The sequence below is a fragment of the Haliotis rufescens genome, unplaced genomic scaffold (assembly GCF_023055435.1).
Source record: "Haliotis rufescens isolate VD_foot unplaced genomic scaffold, xgHalRufe1.0.p SCAF_2, whole genome shotgun sequence".
NCBI lineage: Eukaryota > Metazoa > Mollusca > Gastropoda > Lepetellida > Haliotidae > Haliotis > Haliotis rufescens.
Window position 1 is genome coordinate 61,176,783 of NW_025963890.1, and position 24,704 is coordinate 61,201,486.

The 24,704-nt window shown below is 38.3% G+C and overlaps 1 protein-coding gene across 1 annotated transcript in view; it reads right to left on the reverse strand.

The window, feature by feature from the left end:
• LOC124142330 overlaps positions 1–20,587 on the reverse strand; it is a 50,099-nt gene extending 29,512 nt beyond the window's left edge. The window contains exons 1-29 of the mRNA XM_048399391.1: positions 20,359–20,587; positions 19,511–19,571; positions 18,593–18,858; positions 18,063–18,135; positions 17,377–17,570; positions 17,051–17,099; positions 16,445–16,659; positions 16,011–16,089; positions 15,229–15,560; positions 14,641–14,701; positions 13,865–14,148; positions 13,025–13,085; positions 11,825–12,099; positions 11,214–11,286; positions 10,620–10,813; positions 9,824–9,872; positions 9,309–9,523; positions 8,670–8,748; positions 7,361–7,689; positions 6,563–6,623; positions 5,623–5,891; positions 5,259–5,319; positions 4,700–4,974; positions 3,992–4,064; positions 2,785–2,984; positions 2,241–2,283; positions 1,830–2,044; positions 1,172–1,250; positions 322–641 (exon numbers count right to left, since the gene is read on the reverse strand). Coding sequence (XP_048255348.1) covers positions 322–641; positions 1,172–1,250; positions 1,830–2,044; positions 2,241–2,283; positions 2,785–2,984; positions 3,992–4,064; positions 4,700–4,974; positions 5,259–5,319; positions 5,623–5,891; positions 6,563–6,623; positions 7,361–7,689; positions 8,670–8,748; positions 9,309–9,523; positions 9,824–9,872; positions 10,620–10,813; positions 11,214–11,286; positions 11,825–12,099; positions 13,025–13,085; positions 13,865–14,148; positions 14,641–14,701; positions 15,229–15,560; positions 16,011–16,089; positions 16,445–16,659; positions 17,051–17,099; positions 17,377–17,570; positions 18,063–18,135; positions 18,593–18,858; positions 19,511–19,571; positions 20,359–20,587 — 4,714 coding nt within the window. The remainder of the gene's footprint in view (positions 1–321; positions 642–1,171; positions 1,251–1,829; positions 2,045–2,240; positions 2,284–2,784; positions 2,985–3,991; positions 4,065–4,699; positions 4,975–5,258; positions 5,320–5,622; positions 5,892–6,562; positions 6,624–7,360; positions 7,690–8,669; positions 8,749–9,308; positions 9,524–9,823; positions 9,873–10,619; positions 10,814–11,213; positions 11,287–11,824; positions 12,100–13,024; positions 13,086–13,864; positions 14,149–14,640; positions 14,702–15,228; positions 15,561–16,010; positions 16,090–16,444; positions 16,660–17,050; positions 17,100–17,376; positions 17,571–18,062; positions 18,136–18,592; positions 18,859–19,510; positions 19,572–20,358) is intronic.
• Positions 20,588–24,704: the final 4,117 nt, after the last annotated feature.

Here is a 24,704-nt window from a genome sequence, read left to right on the forward strand (position 1 = left end):
AAGTATATAACAATGTCAGTCAAAGAATAGGATTACAGAATAGACATCAGGTGAGTTATCACTGCTGGGGTCAAGAGTTCTATAATTCTAAGATTGACATTGAGTTGCATTTTGGGCTAGGGGTCAGCAGTCGTATTAATTTGTAGATGCATTAATTCCCAGATTTACAGTAAATCATCTAGAGGCAGTATCAACGCCTATATATATATAGGCAGTCAGGGCATTTCGTTTTGTTGGAATGAGGAATATGAAGATCTTTTTTATTATTTTTTTTAAGATTTGCTGATGTTCAGTCACTGACAATGTCCGACTGTTACTTACCATTCTTGGTTTTATTCAGTGCATTCTGCAGAAGTTCCTCTACGGCTGCCCGATAGCTGTCACTGACGTTGCCCCTCAAGACAATGACGTTGACAGTGTTGGTCGTGCCTGTCGGTGTTGTTGGATTAGCGGTTTGTCCTGTTCCTGACGAAGGTGTGGTTCTACCCTGTACCCGGACTACATCTCCTTCAACCAAAATAATCCCAATAGATCTCAAATATTGGCCGAGCGTCCCAGGGTCCACTCCTTCAAACTGTGTCAAGTGTGAATCCACTCCTTGGATGGCCACTGTGTAGGTTACCTGGGTAACCGGTGCGTTGCTGGAAAAGAATAGTTTCCCTTAACAAATCTATTTCTTAACTACGAAAATAGTGAATAAGTTTGGAATGGATGTAAAATATCATAGGCAACATCAGGAATATATAATTTCACCAATGTGATTTCTACCGGATCCGGGAAGATCCGGTCTTCAGCAACCCATGCTTGCCTTGAAAGATGACTATGCTTGTCGTAAGAGGCGACTAACGGGATTTGGTGGTCAGGCTCGCTGACTTGGTTGATGCATGTCATTGTATCCCATTTGCGTGGATCGATGCTCATGACATCAATCACTGGATTGTCTGGCCCAGACTCAATTATTTACATATATTTACTTATATTTACAACAAACAAACAACAAAACAAACTATCGTTATGACAGTTTGTGGACAACTGAATGGCCTCGGCATATTGAATTTACACTAATATCGATAATCCGAACAAACCAATAATGCCAAACACCATGCTTTAGTGTACTTATATATGTTAATGTACACAAATACTATTACCAATTGGCTGTTTTGTATCATACCTTGTTGAACTAACATAATTCTCATCAATGGTCTTGATATCAATAGACACGGAATCAGATGGGACGTTGAAGGTTGTAACTGCGACAGATAAATATACATTATTACATAGAATGATTGCAGGACACTGAAACAACAATTTCAAAACAAAACATTTTATCATAATGTTAATACTGGATCTCAACATTTAGTAACAGTACGGTAATTATTACATTTAGTACATTAATTGGCTACTGCTACTCTAATTACCGTATTCGACGTAATAAGCGCCCAGGGCTCTCTCAAAATTAGAAATAGGGGGCTCTTATTAGAATATTATTTTGGTGCAAAAACAGAGTTGAAAGATAAATTTCGTGATTTATGCTGACAGCCTGAAATGTTTATGTATGACAGATATATGTTTCAAAAATTTATTGCCAATAATATAGGGAGCATATAACACATGAGTGTGTATTATACACGAATAGGGGAAGGAAGCGGTGCGTATTATATGCGAACAGGGGTCGGAAGGGGTGCTCATTGGGATTGTTCACTAGCCAATATATCAGCAAATCTCGCTGTGGGCGCTTATTAGAGCGGGGCGCTTAATACATCGAATACAGTAGGCTACTTTGAAGATGGACTGGCTTCATCTACAGTGAATACATCGAAGGTACTTACCCCAAAGGTTTTTGAGGATCTGAATGATGGCGTTTCTGTTATTATTTCCTGTACGCCCAGCAATATTGATGGTAAACAACTTCTCTGTTGGCAGTGAAGGCTGTTCAAGATTCTGATTGGTTAATATTTGATTTAACCTTTGCTGATTGATAACAGTTGATGTTACATCCGGGTTAGATACGGGAGGTCTGTAGTAAACTCGTGTCACTGGCTCGCTGTAAAGTGCAACATATTTGTTTCAAACATGATCTTGACTTATTACTTCAGGATATATCACTGGATGCATTTAACATTGGAATGGGAAACATTAAATGATATTATAGCATATGGTTATTATTTGTATGTGATAAGTACACTGACTATTTTGAATAGAGAAGGTTATGTTTGGTTAAAGGATATGCTACTACTTACTTTTTAGAATTGAAAAACATCTCGCTGCTGACTGCTGATCCATCTGAAACATGACACATGACATGTGTCATATGTTGGCTGATAAATCATCATTCATAATAATCTTTGGAGTAAGTTGATACATATATGTGTACACACACAGTAACATCTTCAACCAAAAGATCCATTAAGATCCAGGGTAGCATAGGTCTTCAGCAACTCATGCTTGCCATAAAAGGTGACTGTGCTTGTCAAAAGAGGCGACTAATGGGATTTGAGTGGTCAGACTCGATGACTTGGTTGATGCATGTCATCGTATCCCAATTATGTAGATCGAAGCTCATGATGTCAGTCATTGGATTGTCTGGGCCAGACTCGATTATTTATTGACCGACGTCATATAGCTGGAATATTGCTTAATGCGGCCTTATTCAACAAACAAACAAATCATTCATGAAATATCAAACGAAGTATCTAAGCAATGGTGCTGTGACTTACAACTGTGGTTTACAATATCTAAATATCCACGTCATGCATGTTTCATGGAAGAGAATTCAATGCTTACCTGATGGATTAAGATTGAAACCAAGGGTCTGAAGCTGTGCAGAAGAGAGGCGACCTTTGACCTCCACAAACGGAACCGGAATTGCTTCACAGTCACAGAACAATGGCCCCGTAAAGGTGACACTGTCTGTCTGTTGTTGAGGTCCAATGACATTGGTGCCATTCAATATGACGAAATACTCCAGTTTGGTCAGTTGTCTTCTACAAGTAAATTAATTAATAATTAGAAATGTGCAAATAAAAGAGATTTATGACATGAAGATATTTTAATTGCATAAAAACTATTTGTAATATAGGTGAAGTTTTCTTTTGAAACACTAAAATTCATTATATACTGGTACATATATTTTATGGCTACTAAAACTGTACACCAGAAAACTGTGAAGGTTATATTCTAAAAAATTATAATCAATTTGAATTGTTTGATGGGCATTACTTAGAAGTTGACGGATGACAAAGTAGACACAATTTATGCATAACAACTTCTTTATTTACTGTAATGGCGATGTTTGGTATTTATACTTATACCGTTGTCAACCAAGGCTGAATGATGAACATGGAACAGAATATAAGATCATCCATCATGTTGTTACGGTATTATCCTTCTGTTGTTATTATTACATAACCTACTCATGTTACCGTATTCAACGTAATAAGCGCCCAGGGCGCTCGCAAAATAAGAAATAGGGGGCTCTTATTAGAATATAATTTTAGTGAGAAAAAAACAGAATTGAAAGATCGTAAATTTCGTGGTTTATCCTGACAGCCCGAAATGATACAAAAGAAAAGTATGTGCGTATTATACACGACAGATATATTTTTCAGAATTTAATTGCACATAATTAAGGGTGCATATAAATAAATAGGTCTTGTGTACATTGATCAATCGGAAGGGGTGCTAACTGGGATTGTTCACTAGCCAATAAAAGCAAATATCACCGTGGGCGCTTATTAGAGCGGGGCGCTTATTACGTCGAATACGGTAATCTCCCTCATGTATGCATTTGTTGTTACTGTTAATCCTCTACTGTTAGTCCTCCACCTACCATATATATTCTGTACCATGTTCATCATTCAGCCTTGCTTGACAACGGTATAAGTTTCTATACCAAAATGTCGACTTTACAGTAATTAAAGAAGTTACTATCAATAAATTGTGTCTACTTTGTCAAGTATAATACATTTTTCCAGTTCCACACAGAACATACCCATCCTGAGTGTAGTAAATAAGTGGTCTTAGAAGCTTGATTTCGACTGGAGCCAATTTCAGATTTTCGGGAACTGAAACAACAAAATCATAATTGAAAGAGAACCTATGTTTTTAACTGATCGGATATCCCTGTATTCAAGTCAGGAATGCCACATGACGGAAGAATATTAATATGTTAGTGACCTGGTTTAAATAAAATAAATTAAATAAAAATAAAATACCACAAAAAAACATCCTTACTTATTCTTCATTGGGTTGTCTAAATTACACTTAGGCTTAAAAAATATAAGAATTGGTTCTCAGGCAATGGTTTTTGAAAATATAGTGCCGATGGGCAGAGTCTTTTTATTTATTGTTATTATTATTATTTTTATTTATTTTTTGGGGATGGGGTGGGGTGTTCTTGCTAGTATGTAAACAAATAAACAGTTGTGTAACCAAATAAACAATGTGTACAATCAACCTGGGAAAGGGCCTCCCTACTTAAATGTTTTCCGTGATGAGTAAAATACTGGAATAGAGAATTTGACTACAGTGTACCATTGGACATGAAATAATAAAGGATTTTGGGGGTGTTTTTTTCTTAATGATGATGCAAGCGGTGCCTGAGAACCAAGACTATTATCTTTTTTAGCCTTACACGTCATACAAATGAGTCTCACACAGCAGTTTTAAGTACACGCTCATAAGCCATCACCATGCCCACCTGCGGGAGAAGTGTTTCTCCATGTGATCCAGGTTGATCTGATCTGATCCAGGACTTGTTGCCCCTCGTCACTGCTCATGTCCACCACCTTGCTCAGGAACACATTGTGGTGCTGGCTGTAAGGGATGAGTGTGGCACCGGAGTAGATGGAGTTGACACTGGCGTCTCCCTGCACTGTGTTGTAGAAGACCTGACGTGTTGGAGGCATTACTGTTTTAGGGTCCTGGACGAGTCCGTCCTTGGTCATCCTGTAGTTTATCCTGGTCACTTTGATACTGAAACATATTTATCATGTAATTAGATATTATCATTTTTATCATAAACACTTATTTAGGGTGAACATGCAGACTAAGAAAGCCAAACAATAGATTAGAATCATTACAGAATCGGAACAATTCTGTAATCCCTTAATTCAAATGTTTTTCCAGATGAATATGCATTCTTATTTTTTAATAATGTAAAAAGGTAGACAACTCCACACCGACAGCTCTGTTTTACGAATAAATCTTGTACATGTAGAATTGCTGGCAGCTGGTATCAGGGTTTACTTATCACTTACCCAAAATCTCCTAAGAATTCATCCATTTTAACAATATTTGCACGAAACACACATCCGCATTCTACAAATGAAGAGAAACATCGGGTACATTACATAATAAAATCGTGTAAGAAGACGTTTTACTAGAATAATATTAATATCCACATAAAACTTCATCAAATATCTTCATAAACACTATGATAAAATAATGTTTGTTTTAAAAATCAGTTACTAATAGAACTGACAAACCAAGACTGGAAGGCTGTGTACATTGATAAAGAAACGTACGTTCGATATCATCACACCATTAAATTTATCAAATTCCAAATAGTCATAACCAAATAGTAAGACAATCACATTGAACAAGACAGTGGTTAAGATTTACCAGGAAAGGTGTTCCTCCATGCCTTTTCAATGTCAGTTAACACAGCTTGTTTTCGTGTTTCTGGAACATCCCCAACGAAATCAACACTGTACGTGTCCGTTGGGCCCTGGACGGAGCCTTGGTATATCACAATTCCTTGTCCTCGAAGGACGTCAGATGTCTGCAATCCATTCCTAACTTCATTTGTGAAATTTGAAGTTTCGTCTGGTGTCAAAACAATTGCGGCAGTTCCATTGGAGGCGTTGAACCGATAGCCAGTGATCACATCCCTGGTGGTGGAAAGCCAATCAATAATCAATTTTGAATATTCAGAAAAAGGGAACAGTTTGTGTCATAATTCTATGATGCAAGGACAGTTGGCTGTAATGATTGCACTGTAGAGTATGCTTTTATAGAGGGGACTGAGACATACAAAAAGGCAAGAAGACCTTAGGTTATACATTGCCTATGGTAGATATGTGGAGGACATTCCCAAATTTAACACATCAGTGATATAAATGATGTCCAATGCAATTTTTTCTTGTTCCATATGTTCCGGTGTTTTTTTTCAGGTGAACAATTGACTTGACTTTGCATGTGTTTGTGATGGGTGCCACCGGTGGGGAAGGATACGCTCACTTTTACACGACCACCAGGTATCATCACCATTTGATAGTGATTCATAAACACATGTTCATGATATAGTTGGAATCGTACGATCGACTCTTCATTGTGAAGAGATTTCTATTGGACATGGAAAGGGTTTTGTCACTTTTTAAACTAAATACATCGCAATGGAATGTCCTTTTCACCAGCAGTACATCTTGCTACAGCATACTATCAAGACAAACATACTGAAACAACATTTCATTGCACAGTGCACGTTTTGTTGCACGGTGCCGACAACCAATCCATTAATGAAATGGATGCTCGATATCTACATTGAACTATAACTACTCACCCATATGCATCCAGGTATGTTGTTTTCTCAATAATGTGAAGCTCTATGCAACATGACGGACCTGCAATACAAGAAGTAGGTAACCATTAACTGACACAACATAAGTTACCTAATGAAAAGGGATAGTTCAAAAAAGGATATTCTTTTCAAAAATATCACCTTTCATTTAGATTGATCACTGGGATGCTATTATTTGTTTCATTCTTGAATCGAATTACAAACCATTTGGGTATTTATTTTTGAAAAATGTTTTTTTAAGATCCTTTCAGCTGAAGATGTGTGTGTAAAATATCTTTGGTAAATGTGTTTTTTCTTGTCCTTCCAACTGATGATATGCATGGAAAACATCTTTGGTAAAAGTGTTTTATTATCCTTGGTTTATTGTCACCATACCCTCGCCAATGGGTTTCGCCTATACTAAACGCCATGACCAGCATCATGACCTCCAAACTACGCTGGAATGCTGTGATGTTACTGAAATACAGTCCTGAGTTCATAGCTGCGTTAAACCCACATGTAACCCTCTCACTCCTTCTTTCATTTCTTCGTGGAGATACCCAGTGAACATCCAAGTTAGAATTGGTCTTCAGCAACTTGTAAAAGGTGACTAACAGATCGGTTGATAAGGCTCGGTGACTTGATGCATGTCATCGTACACCAATTACGTAGATCGATGCTCATCAGTGGATTGTCTGGTCCAGACTATTATTTACAGGCTGACGTCCTAGTACTGGTATAATATTGTTTGGTACGGTGTTAAACAACATCCAAACAATGTTCTTAGTTGAGATTGCTTACCGTTCTTTGTTTTATTAAGCGCATTCTGCAGAATGCCCTCCACTGCTGCCTGGTTGCTGTCGCTGATGTTGCCTCTCAAGTAGATTACGCTGACGAAGTTGGTCGTGCCCGTCGCTGTTGTTGGAGTAGCGGTTTCTCCTGTGAACGGCGTCGTACCTTGCGGTGTAGTTGTAACTTGTGTGTTTTTTATTTCTCCTTGGAACACAGTGAACCCTGTGGGGGTGAAATACCGACCAAGTGTTCCCGAGTCCACCCCATCAAACCGTGTCCAACCGGAATCGGCGTCTTCAACTGTCACGGTGTACTTCACCTGTGTCACCGGCGTGTTGCTAGAAAAAAAGTGTTAGATTTCTATATCTATACGGTTTCTGGAATTAATAAATCCTTTAACAATATGCATCCTATTGTTACATTCTGCTTTCAATCACACCTTGTTTGTTTATAAACCTTCATACTGTAAATCTTGAAATTAATGAGTCTCCAAATAAATACGACTGCTGGCCCCTAGCCAAAAATGTGACTCAAAATCAATGTGACTCCCCCTCCCTGCCCCATCCCCAGTGGAATGATACATTCACCTATCTTTGAATCCAATCAAACACAAAAAGCACCGCTTATTAGCACTGAGTAAAGCACTTCCGTAATAACAATAAACAATATAAACACAGTTTATATGTTTATTCTGTTGACAGGCGTTAAGTCAGTTCAAAGGCAACAAAATAATTGAACCAATAACAGATCACTGATTGGAGTGGTCAATGATGTCTAGTTCGACACACGTGGGTAAAACTACCCCAGCAGTGATAACTCACCGGATGCCAATTGTGTAATTCCTAGTCTTTAAATTACATTGTTATATACTTGTTACAACTGCTGCTCAATAAGCCGTGTTTGTGTACATATTCAAGTTGGTATTTCCGCTATCCAAAGTGTGCAGTTAGGCCGTCTTATTGTAGATAGTCATTTTTAAATGCTAAGTTAATAAATGTGAGCAAAGACCACTCGCATTTTTTGCATTTAATTCACTCTCGTATTAACTTCAAGATTTACGGTATATTCTGTGAACGAAATTAAACATGTAGTTCTTATAGATACAGTAGAACATGATTATAACGAACATGAACATAACAAACAAACGGTTATAACGAACTACTTGAAATGTTCTTCTTTGACAGGCATTTAGAAGTTGGAGTACTATGTAAGGATAAGATATATGGATGAACGATTGTAATAATTGTAATAAAGTAGTTGCTCACCATATATCTTATCTTTACTTACTTAAAACATACCAACTGAAATTGACACTTACCCTGGCGTGCTGACAAAACTGTCATCCAAGTTGATTACTTTTACCGAAATAGCGCCGGCTGGTAGGTTATACGTGCTACCTGAAAACCACAATGATGGTGATGCTTGTTATGCAATAACTATAGACATTTACTGTTGAAAGTGTAAAATGGCAAATACTTATATAATGCGAGTTTGTAAATGTAACACATGCAACCATCTGATTATGTACAGAATAACGCTAGGTTTGTAAAAGAAAAATGAAATTCAGATCCATTTCTTTCCCTATTCAGGAAGCAGGTTGGCCTTTTTACTGAAATAATGACATTTGTGGTATCTCATAACGTAAAACTTCGATATAGCCGAGAATATTGAATCAATTGCCTCATGTTATTTGGAGCATTTATATTTTATTGTGGTTCTTCTGATCCATGTTTCGATCAAAGCCGTTGATCGGGATGACCTTGATGCTGTATAGTTACTGACAACTGTGTGCCTTCAGCAGAGATTATTATGAAAATGGAAAAGGTTTCTTCGCTTTAATTAGTAGTTGTAGTAGGAGTAGTAGTTGTTGTTGTAGTAGTAGTAGTAGCAGTAGTAGTAGTAGTAATAGTAGTAGTAGTAGTAGTAGTAGTAGAAGTATTCTAAAACAGCTACTTACTCCAAGCACTCCTGATTGTCGTCTCAATGTTATCTCTATCATCGTCCGTAAGTCTCCCGCCAATGTAAAGTATGAAGGACTTGTCTATCGGGTCTGAAGGTTCCTGGAGGTTCAGATTGGTCAGTATTTGGTTCAGTCTCTGCTGACTGACATCTGTGGACTGAACGCCGGGGCCTGTTATAGGAGGCCGGTAGTACACTCTTGTCACTGGTCCGCTATGAAAATGAAGTTTTACCATGATTAGTCAATTAAAATATATCTTATGCCATCATTACAGAAAATCACTGAAGAAGTATTGTTGGTTAAAATGATATATCTAATTATATCTGAACTAAACTAAATAAAATGATGCTAATAATGCTTAACTGTTCTAAAATACCGTATTTTCATAATGGAAATAATATGCGTTGCTATGAAACGAAGTGATACACAATGTGTCAATAGAAATAACGTTACTTTTACATTCTTTAATTTTCAATTCTGTTAATGTTAAGCAAATACATAAAGATACACACCCATTGGTATCAACGAAATTTTCTCTTTCAATTGTGACTCCACTTGTATCTGTCAAATAAACCAATGAATAAGGTTGACAAGACAAAAATGGATAGTAAAAACCAGATACTACAGGTTGTGCAAGGCAAATATTGGTATCCCTTTCTTGGTGATGTCATGTTGCTGAGCATACGTTTCCCGAAACTGTCCTTGAGCTAAATTAGGTCTAGCCTTGTGGTTAAAATATTTGCTCGTTCGACTCCCCACATCAGGACATGTGAAGTCCATTTCTGTTTACCCCCACCGTGGTATTGCTGGAATATTGCTACACGCAGCATCAAACTACTCAAACACTCGCTACAGCTAAAATAATCATAAACGCTTCAACATTATTATGGAAATTTAGCTAAAATGTGGGACAAACAGACATAAATAAGGTATTTTTGTATATCCCTCATAATGGATTGGACCCGTGAAGACCTGGGTAGAACAGGTCTTCAGCAACCCATGCTTGCCGTAAAAGATGACTATGCTTGTCGTACAAGGCGACTAACGGGATCGGGTGGTCAGGCTCGCTGACTTGGTTGATGCATGTCATCGTATCCCAATTGCGTGGATCGATGCTCATGACATAAATCACTGGATTGTCTTGTCCAGACTTGATTATTTACAGACCGCCGTCATATAACTGGAATATTACTGAGAGCGGCGTTAAACAACAAACATCCAACAACAATAATGGATTGATTTTCTGTTCTCTCTTTAACAATGAAGAGAGACATTCAAAGCACAGCAATGTCTAAAGATTCAACTGACCAAGAGGATTTAAACTGAGTCCAAGTATCTGCATTTGAAGGGGCGTGAGTTCCCCGTCGACGTCTACAAACGGAACTGGGACAGCTTCGCAGTCACAGAACAGAGGATCAGTCAATGTGATGTTAGCTCTCTTTGGTCCAATAACCACAGTGTTGTTGAGAAGTACAAAATATTCGATCTTGGTGAGCTGACGTCTGAAAGGAGTACCATGTATCGTGATGCATTTAAAGAAGTATTGACGTTGAATTGGTATAGCTTAACCTTTAGTTACAATTATCAATATATTCGTCACTGGGAGAATTGACTAATCAACTAAAATATTATATACTGGTTTCATAAGTGATCTGTACACTGTATAATATAATTACTGATATTATCATTACACAGCTTATGTTATTTTGTATGACTATATACCCTCAACGTTTGAGAAGGATATATCTATTATTCCATGATAAACAACACTTATCACTTACTCAAGTATAAGTAATTAGTATGAACTATCTCAATATCCCTGTTCATCTATTAAAATGTGTAACATAACAAGTTATGAACTGGTAAATTCTCGAGTTCTATTTGCCACCAGCAACAACTTACCCGTCTTGTGTGTAGTACTTGAGTGGTTTAAGCATTAGGATATCGAGTTCAGCGTTGCGAAGAGATGCAGGAACTAAAACAAAGACCAACTCCTTGAACATATACTGACAGATTAACACACTTTAAAAGCAGTCTAAAAGCTTGATACAAAATTACAGCAGGAGATGCTGTAATTTGTTTGTGGTTAGTCGATTTCAGCTTTGTTTAACATCAGACCTTCCTGACATGCACACCGTCGACTGTGCAATGCATAGAAGAACTCTCACTAACAGCAGTATCGACAGAAGAGGAGGATGTATATCGTCAGAAGTGTTGTCATGACGTTGGAAAGACATACTATTAGGATAATATAGTTCCAGATAATGAAGTTTTTACTTGTGACACTTAAAATCTTTTACATTTATTCATCAGTGTAGGTTAATGTCACATGTTTCAATATTACCTCCCTTATTGACATACATACGAAAAAGCGAACATCCTTGGCATTTCACTTGACGTTACATATTACCAAACCTCCCTTACTGACATACATACGAATATGAACATCCTTGGCACTTCACTTGACGTTACATATTACCTAACAGGGTACTATAATTCAATGTAAACTGCACCTGAAGGATCTGCATTTCTCCAGTCAATCCATGCTGTCTGAATGGCATTTCTGATGTAGGTTCCTTCAGGGCTGTCCATGTCAACGACCTTGTTCAGCAGGAGCCCGTGACGCTGGTTGTAGGGGATGAGCTGGGACCCAGGATATACTTGGTTCACGGCGGCGTCCTGCTGTACAGCGTTGACGACGTCCTGTCGTGATGGAGCTGGTACGGTGCTGGGGTCTTCGGGCTGGCCATCTCTTGTCACTGTATAGTAAACACGGCTCACGGTGATGCTGAAAGAATGTAAAAAACATTGTCCAAACTGACAAATCCAAAGAATTCCTATGCTAATCAAAAGATTAGAGAAAAGTAAAACAGTATGAAGTTCATGCAAATTGTCAAAACTTCCCAGACACAGAGTATTGAAAATATCATATCTCATGGATAATGTTTTTATTTTAATGTGTAAGTTTAGTTAGTTGTTCTACGCCACAGTCAGCACTGTTCCAGCTTCATCATGCTGAGTTTCAAGCCTTTGCTAACCAGCAGCTGATCCACACTGTCGAAGCATGACACAAACACTACCAGAATTTTTTTCAGACATTGTTATGACCCAATTCTTATTTTTGTCAGAGAAGCGCGGGGGAAATGGGGACACTTGGTTGATATTATGAGCAACGCCCCAGACAGTCGGGTACATTGACACACAATCAACAAAATCACTTAACCTGACCACCCATGGCTATTTAGTCGCCACTTCCGACAAACAATAGAGTGATTGACCTATTTTAACCTGAGTCCTAACGTCATTGGTCCTCGAGGTTACACATATGCCACTGGTGAAACCCGGGGGCACGGGTGGCCCAGTCGTCTAAGGCGCCGCGAATCGCTGTGCAGAGTTGCGTCCCTTTGGACACGCCAGAAACCTATGATTGTGGGTTGGAAACCCGATTTGCCCCGATTATGTTTCTAGGTTTGTCAGCACCATACCCGTGCTCGTGGGTTTCACTGAAGTGGTAAACGTCTGAGACCTGCATCACTTCGGGTTTCCTCCCACATTAAGCTGACATGCCGCGATATAACTGTAATACTGTTAAAAACGGCGTTAAACCAAACTCACTCACTGGTGAAACCCTTCTCATAAGACCGGGTACCACTAGCTAAGGGGATACAACTATGTATATGCATTCAAAATAAAAGACATGTTTCTCAACATACCCATAATCGCCGGATAATTCTTCAATTTGAACCACGTTTGCCTTGAACACACACCTACAATCTGAAATAACAGAAAAAGGTGTTGGTCACAAAATGATTAAACTTGATGTAAATGAGTTGAAATATGAAAAGTATCTGCTGAGTTCTGGAAATATAATATCATGCTGAAATAACCAGAATGACAGAGGTGACTTAAACAGATAGATTCTAAAATAACAAATGGAATATCTGATGCACCTATATCATCTTCCTGAGGCAAGGGAGTTAATTGACAATTAAAATCCAGTTTCATAAAAATCTACCGTAGCGGCGCCAGAGGCTATTACGAGTTATGTCCCTTCTATGTTCCTCCTATTGAGCAAACAGATTCTCCCTCTCGTATCATTGCATTTGCTTCAAACAAAATGGTGGCAACCAGTCAAGACAATCTGATCGATAATCAAATCAGTATTGTGATAAAACGGGTCTTACTTCGTGAAGTGCATCATGTTAGCACCTTGATTTAAAACATGAAAAGATTTGGAAAATATCTGTTGATGCAGAGTTGGCTGTACAGATGCTTTGCAAATCCTGCAAACGACTGAACTCTGTATGGCAGTTTACGAACCGGGTGTCGATTCGTTACGCGATTTTGATTGTACTATGATAGACTTGTTAGTCCAGCCAAAATATGACTCCATGATTCAAGCCAAGTTCAGCAAGGCCAGAAACTGGACTTTTATAGTCAGTTAACTCCCTTGCCTCGGGAAGATGTACCTACATCTACATATGATATTACTTATGGTATTGACTGAACATATATCAGAACAATTAATGGGATGTACAACAGGAAATACTCACTTGGATAGGCTTCCTGCCATGCTTGTTCAATGGCGTCAAGAACAGTATTTTGTCTCGACTCTGGTATACGTCCAATCAAATCAACAGAGTAGGCGAGTTCTGTGGTCTTCAGGCCCTGTATGGAGTCTGTGTACACATATACACCTCCTGCCAGAAGAGGGTCACTTTTCAGAATTTCGTTGTTGACCTCTCTGGTAAAATTTGTTGTTTGCTCGGGAGTGAGAGAAACTGGCATGCCGCTTGTTGAGTTGGTCACATTGTAGCGATAGCCCGTAAGAACAACACTGTTGGAGATAAAAGCTGAATTACTGAACTATACAACTTGGGAGTTTATCATGATATACACATAACATCTGTGAATTGTCCAATAAGTCATACACATGTTATAACTAAATAATAGCCTATTAAATAATAAATTGTTGCATCTCACATCAGAATTAAACAGCGTTGATGTTCACGTCAAAAGCCAATTCAGGACCAACAAAACTAGTGTTGTGGTGCCAGGCCATGGTGTTACCAAATATGTAATTAACTGGGGTTCCAAAGTGTCTTATTTCTAAATATATAACGTCAACGACAGAGGATAACCAGATTTGATTATCAGATGAAACAGCTTTTATTGGGTGTAATAGGAAAAACGGCGGTGACAATTTTATTAATGAACAAAATCAGTGATGACACCAGGTGTTCACGAAAAGGGTTATTATCAGTTGAATATCAGTCACAAGCTATCATTTAGAGGTACATATGCATAATCTGTCGATGAGATGACTTACCCAGAGGGATCAATGTAACTGGTCCTCTCGATGATGTACAGTCTCAAACAACAGGAACCCTCTGAAAATGATCAAATTATACCCGAAGTGACATGGCCATGAACAAATCCAAAATTCAAAAAGATATTGCATTCAATCAGTCTCACTTCAGCAAACTGAATACTAACCACCCGTCAATGTTATATACATAGCGTCAATGCCAGAGAATAATTAGTCTTGATTGTCCAACGAAACAGATTGGACTTGGAAGGGAAATGATCAGTGATTTGTTTCCCACGCATTGTAAGGGGCAGTGGTGTAGCCTCGTGATTAAGCGTTCGTCCGTCACACCAAAAGTCTGATTCCCCAGATCGGCACAATGTGTGAAGCCAATTCGGCGTTTCCTCTGTGATATTGGTGGAATATAACTAAAAGTACCGTAAAACCACACTCGTTGACTTATTCCACACCTTATATATAAGCTGGTAAGATATTTTACCACTTGACCCACTGCCAAAAATTAGATTCATTTTATAAAACACAAAAAGAAAAAATCGATATGTGATAAAAAAATTACTACTTCATAATAATACAGTTTCATTATCATACCATTTGATGATTTATTGAGGGCATTCTGCAGAACTTCCTCCACTGCAGGTTGAGTGCCCTCGCTGATGTTGCCCGTCAAGTAGATGGTCTGTGTTGTGGTCGCGCCAGCTGTGGTACTGGCCGTCACCGTCGTCACCCCTGACACTGTGCTTATCGTGGAAGTTGGCAGTGTTCCTCCTTGTGTCCTGATTATCGCTCCCCCAACAATATAAAGATCGGGTGAGTTAAAGTAAGGTATCAGTGTCCCAGCGTTGAGCCCCACAAACCGTGTCCAGTGTGAGTCCGCTCCTTGGATGGACACAGTGTATGTTACCCTGGTTACTTGAGTGTTGCTGAAAATAATAAAATATTATGAAAAGGGGATAAAACATTTTTTAACCGTACTCTTGATCTTCAATTTCTCTGCGTTAAAGGTATGATATGCACATTCAATGCACGTTGCACTTACTGCAAAATATAGAGCGATCGTTAATATATGATATTCCCAGTTCGCCCTGATTATGTTTCTAGGTCCTGCAGCATCATACCTAGATCGTGGGTAAGAGCAGCATTAAACTCAACTCACTTACTCACTCCCTTGTATATGATGTACACATTCATTGCACTTTGCACTTACCCCATGGATCTACCCATAGTATGTATGCAGAGTTCTGACTTCCGACATTAACACTTATCTTACAATACAAATTAGACATGTAAAGTTTGGACGTAGTTTTAAGTACTAATGGAGGTCTTTGGTGCCATTAATTGGACGTAACATCGTGGCACGTAGGGAAACTTACCTTGTACGACTAAAGTAGTTGTCATCCATTGTATCAACTCTAACTGACACAGCATCGGTAGGTATTCCAAGTGTGGTGGCTGAAAATACAATGAAAATGTGCATATAAGTGTCAAATTAAAATTCAATACGTTCTACATGTACTTCATCAGGTCATACTTTAAACTTGATCACTAGTAACCTATGCAAGTCCTAAGAAGCTTAATGGATCGTTTGATCATCCTCGGTGATTTGGCTGAGTGGATGTCATATTACCCGGATGGAGTGGGTCATTGTCCATAAAATGATTCACTGGATTGTCTGGTCCAGACTTGATTAATTACATGCCGCCATCATGCAGCTGGAGTACTAAGTGCTGTTTTAAAAAACAAAACACAGACATACACACACACACACACACACACACACGTTTTTACTATTGTTGTATAAACACACCCCATGCGTTGGTAATTGTTTCTTCAATGGTGCTTATTTGGCTGTCATCAATGCTTCCACCAAAGTACATGTTGAATGTTCTTCTAATTGGACGCGAGGGTTGCTCAAGCTTCAGGAACTCCAACACTTCGGTCAGCCTTTCTGGATTGATAGCTGTTGTCGTCACTTCTGGGCTTGATATGGGTGGTCTGTAGTACACTCTTGTCACTTCCTCGCTGTGAACAATTGGTTAAATTTAGAAAAATACTACTAACATCACCAAGATTCATTCAGAACCTATAACAGTTAAAAGGTACCCCTATCTTCGGACATCATCTATTTGGATAGCCATGTTCTTTTTAGAGCAAAATCTTATTATGATCAGATATTTCATTCTTTTCTTTTAACAATACTTAACTGTAACTATACCCAAACAAATCATGTCAAAAAAGGTATTTTTCTGCTATTCTAAATCAGGTGATAAGCACCATTGGAAAGAAATGCACTCTTAAGTGTATTTATGTATACAGTCTTCACTGTCTATTGGACGTCTAGGAATCACTATGTGTATTGACTGCTTGAAAATAATGTAAATATTTGATGTATAAAATATATATTTATACATACCCGACAGTGTTGCGAAAGGTCTCTGTGTTGATGGTCGATCCAGTCCTATCTGCAACATGTAATTTCATTCGTGTGTTTCTTGATACACAAAAAAGATACGATTAACAAATCCATAATTGAAATTCTTATGATGCAGCATCTCCAGGTTTCTTTACCATTTCAGAGAACGCCATCATAACAGTGGTACTGACATAACAACGGCAACGACGTAATGAATGGGGAAACAAATTGTACAATCAGAGGACCCTGCCAACCCGCGATTGGCTATTGAAGAAAGAAATACTAATATTATGAAGTTATCTTGAAATGATACAACAATATCCTACCAAACGGGTTTAAGTATGATCCGAATGTCTGCAGCTGGGTTAACGTCAATTGCCCTTTGACATCAACAAACGGAACCGGAAGTGCGTCACAGTCACAGACCAAAGAGCCAGTTAAAGTGAGGTTAGCAGTCTGTGGGCCGATGACTATGGTGTTATTCACCACGACATAGTACTGAACCATTGACAGCTGTGTTCTGCAATAAACCAAATAGTACTACTGTAAGACTGTTATCAATAGTGTTAAGATAATACAGAAAAATCAATCAGATAACATAACATTCGTGATGCCATGAACGAGAAGTCACGGATCGTTCACTTTGGTATGATACAATTTGATTTTAAATCAAAATGAAAATGAATTTGGCCCAAAAAGGCACTGACTAGAACAAAGAATTTTCGTACTTGTAAACTCCTAGCAAAAGAAAGTAATTGAAAATTGCATTTGACAAAAGAATTACAAACGTTTAAAGCGTTTCTAGGCTGAAAACAAGATCCCAAACACAACTATCATACCCTTATCAAATATATCACCATCGAATAACCATTTCTTGTTCGTTTCATTTTAAGCCAGCATCAAACATGGGTGTTTATTTTCTTTTGCCCGTTATTTTATGTGAAGGTCATTTGAATTTCCCCAAACGTAAAGGATGTGCAGTACTAAGCTAGGACATGGTGAAGTTGCCTACCCGTCCTGTGTGTAGTACATCCGCGGTCTGAGGAGAACCACTTCGAAGGGTGCACTGCCGAGGTTTCCGAGGACTGTAATAATAACCATTATAGTTATCATATTAAATGAGTTAGTTTGAGAATAAGTGAATTTGGCTTTACGCCACTTTGAACAGTATTTGAGTTTTATCATGGCGCCATCTTGATGGGCAGGAAAACTTGAATTGAGGCAGGTCGTGGACGTTTACCACTTTGGTGAAACCCTCGAGCTGACATTGTGCTGACAAACATAGAAACATAATCAGGGCGAACCGGGATTCGAACCCTGCAACTCTGCATAGCGTCTTAGACGACACGTCTAAGCCACACACATAAATAACAGATGATCAAAATAATTGAATCTGTGCCACATTGTGCTACATTTTTTAGCGTTATTGCTATGTAATGATCATATATCTGTTACCACGCCTTATTCTCGTCACTGATGACAGAAGTCCGTTGTTTATAGTCCCATAGGTGCAAAAATGATTTTTTTTTCCTAAATTTATACCTAGATTAATCCAGTTAAGCCATCCCGTTGTGATTATGTCTTCGATGAGTCTTCTGTCGTTGCCATCTATGTCCACAACTCTGTTCAACAGAAGACTGTGGCGCCGGTTGCCCGGAATGAGTGTTTCGCCGACATACACCGAGTTGACGTTTGTGTCACGCTGTAAAGTGTTCAATAGGACGGCTTGAGAGGGTGGCTGAACCGAGTCAGGGTCCTGAATCACCCCATCCCTTGCCATGGTGTAGAACACCCTGCTCACCGTCGTGCTGTAATATAGCAGTGGGAATATAAGAGCTAGTAGTCACCCCTCCTGTGTTCGACAGGCATTTTAAAAACATGGCATTTGGGTGTAACTTTCAAAGATCAATCCAGGAGTACTTCTTTTTAACGTTCAAAGATCAATCCAGGAGTACTTCTCTCCGCTCTTACTGTCCTAAATATATTTCGGGGACATTCAGAAATTGGAAGAAAATGCAGAAGTAATACTCATTTGGTGGCTGGTTCGACGTATAAAGAGTACTTCACGTTCACACATATCTGATCCTATGAGTAGTTTCAAAGAACTAAAACTTTGTTCAGAAATTATTATGAATCTTTCATACATGTATTGGTCCTCCAACTAGATATTAAAATATGCTATTCAAAAGAAGTTAATACAAGCGTCAAAATCCTTTTGGCATCCATGATAAATCTCTGAAAAAGTCAGTGTCAATTGTACAATTCAGTGATATGGCAGATTAATAATAGTAATATGAACGGAATCGGTTGTCGTTTAACTTCTTTTGATTAGTATATATTTTTTGTTACTGGTATTATTCTTTTTAATTTATAATGCATTCCATAAATCATAAACATATTTTGAATTATATATATCTAATGGCTCACTTTGCCTAACTTATTAATAGTAAGATTGCCTACCTGTAATCCCCAGTGAATTCCTGTGTTTGAAGCATGGTGGCCTTGAACTGACAACCACAATCTACAACATGAAAACACAATGCTATAACACAAATAGAAGGCCGTTAACACAACAATGTGCATGGGCATTACATGACAAAGAATTCTTCACTGAATCTGGCATATGCACCCATCAATAAAAGCGACAAAACCATTTCCATAAGCATAAGAACTGCAAATCGGCCTGTTGGGGACAAGACTCAAACAAAGGGTCAGTCGTAGAAACAAAATTCCAAATCGGTTAAAAAAGACTTTTTGTGTCTTCAACTGAATATGTTATGATATATTAATCTAAAAGTTCATGACTACCCTAATCACTTCGATACGTTTCAGTTTCACACAAAGCACTAATGTCCACGTCTATACTGAACATGGGCAATGGACTATGGAGCATAGCTCCTCCTTTAATGAGGTTATATGTGCTCCTTTTTTAATACATACATTCTGGTTGCAATGTCAGTGAAAAGTCTTACATGAAATGCGGTTGCAATGTATGGAAATACAGGAAACAAACAACGTTAATAACGAACACGCTATAGGCTATTAGGCTACAGACTATGAAGTGGATGTATTTTCTTGTACAGAGAAATATTCAGTCGAAACGCTTAAAACGAACTACGGTTATAACGAACTATAATTAGTGGTCCCTTCGAGTTCGTTATAACCGCAAAATAAACTTACGTGCGTGTATATGGCTCACCTTGGTGACATTGTAGTTTTTAATCAAGACCATGCATTTCATTTACAGTTCTATAACCAACCTTCAAAGGCATACCAGTACACATAACCAATCATAAAGAGTTACCTACCTGGATTTAATTGATGCCAAGCTTCTTCGATGGCACTGAGAACAGCAGGCCTCCTGGATTCAGGCAAATCTCCAACGAAATCCACGGTGTAAGCGAGTCCTACACTCTTCAAACCCTGTACGGAGCCCGTGTAGATGGCAACTCCACCAGGCATTTCTCTGAAGGGATCACTCTTCTGGAATTCATTGTTGACTTCTTTGGAGAAGTTGCTGGTTTGTTCGGGTGTCATGGTAACGGGTATGCCACTTGTAGAGTTGGTCACATTGTAAATATATCCTGTGACGACGTTTCTAGGATATGAAATATATACTTCAATCAATAGCATTTCACTTCAATAGAGCTATTTCTAAATATAGTACACACATTTTAATACAATTGACACATCACAGTGTGGCAGATTGATGTGGGAAGAATGCCCGAAAATATGAAGGAAAATCCTCGAGTCCGGTGATGACAAACGGAGGGTTCTGGTGAATCGAAGGGACGCAACCCTGTACAGCTAATTGCGATGTCTCAGTTGACACTGGTAACGCTGCTTCAGATTTGTTAGAAATGGATATAGAAATATAGAAATAAATATGTACACCGTAGAAAGTTATTTTCCATATAATGATGATATGAAACACAGCCTACCCAGATGGGTCCAAATAACTTGTTTTTTCTATGATGTAAAGCCTCAAACAGCATGACGATCCTGAAATTAAATGTAAATATATTTCATGTAGATGTGTTTGATGAGACACTTAAGTAAACTAATCCCAAAATGTCATTATTAGAATGAACAAAAAACATGGAATGGCATGTTTGATTAAGATCGAGATTTAACTAACAGAATATTTATAATAATGCCATGTAAATAAAATATTTATCCTTATTTATATATTATAGTATAATAATTTTCATTAAAGGGCAAGTTCACACGGAAATGAACCTATTTTTCTTGTACTTTTTCCTCATTAAAAGTGTTAACCTAGAAGTGTCATAGACAAAAATATAAAAATATCACAAATAATTATTTTTTCACATTTACCAATTGTTCTTTTTCCATAAGAAAAACACCATGGCTTATGCCCCTTACAATATGACGTCATTGGTGCCAATTGATAAACATTATGACGTCATCATGCTTTGTTAGAGCCGCTTAACGTGGTGTAGGTACAGGTGTTTGATTCTAGCGTCTCAGATGCCAGCCAGCATAGTGTTATGCTGAGTCACCAGTGCACCGGAGTGTGTCGTAGGCCATGTTGTTTTACCACAAACTGGTACTTGATATCTTTTGCGTTGAGAATAGACAGGGACCAAGTTGAATTGACACCAATTACGTCATAATATAAGGGGGATAACTCAGGCCTGTTTAGCTTGAAAAACGAAGACCTCATAACGGCATATCATTTTCCCACTATTGTGAGCTTCCTACTTTCACTGTGAAAAAAATGAGTGTATATCTTCAAACACAGATACTAACTAATTCTAAAATTGCGTTTTGTTTAGAAAAAGATAGAAAGTGATTTTTGTGTGTACACTTCCCCTTTAAGGATGTGTGATAAAATGCGTTTGTTAAAAATACCAGTGTTAGAATTATTCAGCGCGTTCTGAAGAATTTCCTCCACTGATGGCTGACTGCCCTCGGTGATGATCCCCGTCAAGTAGATTGTCTGTGTTGTTGTGCCAACTGTAGGTCTGACAGTTATCCCCCCTTGTACAGTGGTCGTCGGAGTTGTCTGCCCTGGTGACACCGTTCCTCCTTGTGTTCTAATGATTGCCCCGCCAACTATGGTTAGGTCAGTTGTATTTAAATACTGTCCAAGTGTGCCAGCATTGACCCCGACGAACCGTGTCCAGTGTGAGTCAGCCCCTTGGATGGACACACTGTATGTTACCTGGGTCACTGGGGTGTTGCTGGAATAAAGTTGTAACTGGTAGTTTAATGGAAATTGCACAATCAATTCAATTCAAATACCAGTTTCGTTGCAATGTTAGTTAACAAATATCGTGCCATAGGAAAACAATATTCTTGATTACAAAATACCAAAAATACCCCTTTTGACGTAATACCAAATACGAAAACAATATATGCTACAAAGGGAAATAACCAGTCCACTTGAATAGGTTTTCAAATTTTACAAATTATAAACAATTATTAAGAAAACAACAATCTACCTTGTACTGCTGAAGTAATTATCGTCCATGGTAATAATGTTGGTAGATATAGCAGACATTGGTATGCCGAGTGCTGCAGCTGAAAGTACACAATCAATTGTTGTTGTTTTTTTAATTTTCAAAACTAATAAACGTCAATGCCATAGAATAACCTTGATTATAAGCGACACAGACTTCAAATTGGCGTAAAGGGCAAAATACCAATGATAATTATATGAATGGATCGCTGAAAAACAATACACAATCAATAGGTTGTTTTTCTCGAATTTTCAAAACTAATAAAACGTCAATGGCATAGAATAACCTTGATTATTCAGCGAAACAGATTTCAAATGGGCGTAAAGGGCAAAATAGAAGTGAAAAAGATATGAATGTATTGCTGAAAAGTAGTGATGACTGCAAGTGTTCGCGAAAAGATTAAGCATGTCGTGTCCTCCAGGTAGCCAGCGCCACTTAAATGTATCACAGACATTCATTGCTAAAATATGTATGCGTTATAGTGATCTTACCCCAGGCACTGGTGATGCCTTGTTGCACGGCCTCTCTGCTGCTGTTGCCAATTCTTCCACCAAAATAGGTGGTGAATACTCTTGTCATAGGACTTGTGTGCTGTTCCAGGTTGAGATTCGTCAGTATCTGATCCAGTCGCTGCTGACTGACTGCTGTGGACTGGACATCGGGCCCGGATATGGGAGGTCGATAGTAAACACGTGTTATTGGCTCGCTGTGAAGAAATACATGTCATATTAATGAATATGTCATTTATGAACATTTATTCGTGTTATAAGAAACAGCAATGCCATTGTATGTAAACTCGTTTCCCTATATGAGTACACTCATATCCCCGAGACAATGGAGCTAACTGACTTTAAAAGTCCAGTTTCCACAGTTAACTCACTAGCCTCGGCAAGATGGGGTACCGTTAGACAAACGCTAAATCTCTGAAAATATATAATTTGATAAAAACAAACAACTCCATTTAAATTGAAGAGGTGCCCCATTGAGGTGTGAGATTGAGAACCCGAACCTTTGGAGAATTTTTTTCTTTATTTAGCAATACAGTAAGGGCGAATGAGGAAATAATATTGTTCAGGGATTGTGAGACAGACACGGTTAGAGTGTGTGATGCCAATTCTGATTATCCCCTTCGTGATAAAGCCGGAATATTGCTAATTCGCTAAACTCGTTGTCTCCAGAGCTTATCGCACATCTTGTGCCTTGTTCATTTTACTGAATAAACATATAGAGAATCTCACCCGAGTGTCTTTTGATATCAAATATATCAACACGAGTTGAAAAAAGTGGGAAAAGTCCCAGGCTTGCCGAGGATTTTTGTCACTTTTATCAACGAGTGTAGATATATTTGATATCAAAAGACACTCGGGTGAGATTTCATTTATCATCCAACACCATTCTTCCAACTTTTTCAATTTGTAGACAGCAATTAGCAGTGTCTTCAGTGTAAAAAGTACTGCTAACAGCTTCAGTAGCAGAGCCATTAGTGATGTCATTTGATTGTGAGGTCATGGTAACCAGTGACGTCACAATGGTCTGCAAAGCATTGTGATGTAATTTCATTGCAGCGATATCTACAGTGTAGATATCGCTTGATCTCATCCAAGTGATATCTCATGTGGGAGCCAGTTTTGGATGATAAACTAAAGTACTTTATGTTCAGTAGTTCACCCGAGATAAAAATAATCTATGGAAACGCAACACATACCCAGAGGAAGTCCAGTACACTTCTGTATTAGTTGTTGTCCCGTCTACATCTGAAATAAAGGAAATAATAATACGATAATATCTACCAATGACATGTTTTATCTAGGCCTGCTCACAGGTCGTCCCCAAGTCAGTCAACAATACCAAATGGGAGTAAATCAATTCTCAGTTAATGTTAATACAGTTATAACTAATGTGCTTGGTCATGGTAACAGGAACAATATAGTTTGTTTTGTTTGTTTGTTTTGTTTGTTTGTTTGTTTGTTTGTTGTTTAACGCCGCACAGCTATATGACCAGACAAGCCAGTGACTGACATTGTTAGCATCGATCTACGTAATTGGGATACGATGACATGCATCAACCAAGTCAGCGAGCCTGACCACCCGATCCCGTTAGTCGGCTCTTACGACAAGCATAGTCGCCTTTTACGGCAAGTATGGGTTGCTGAAGACCTATTTTCCCC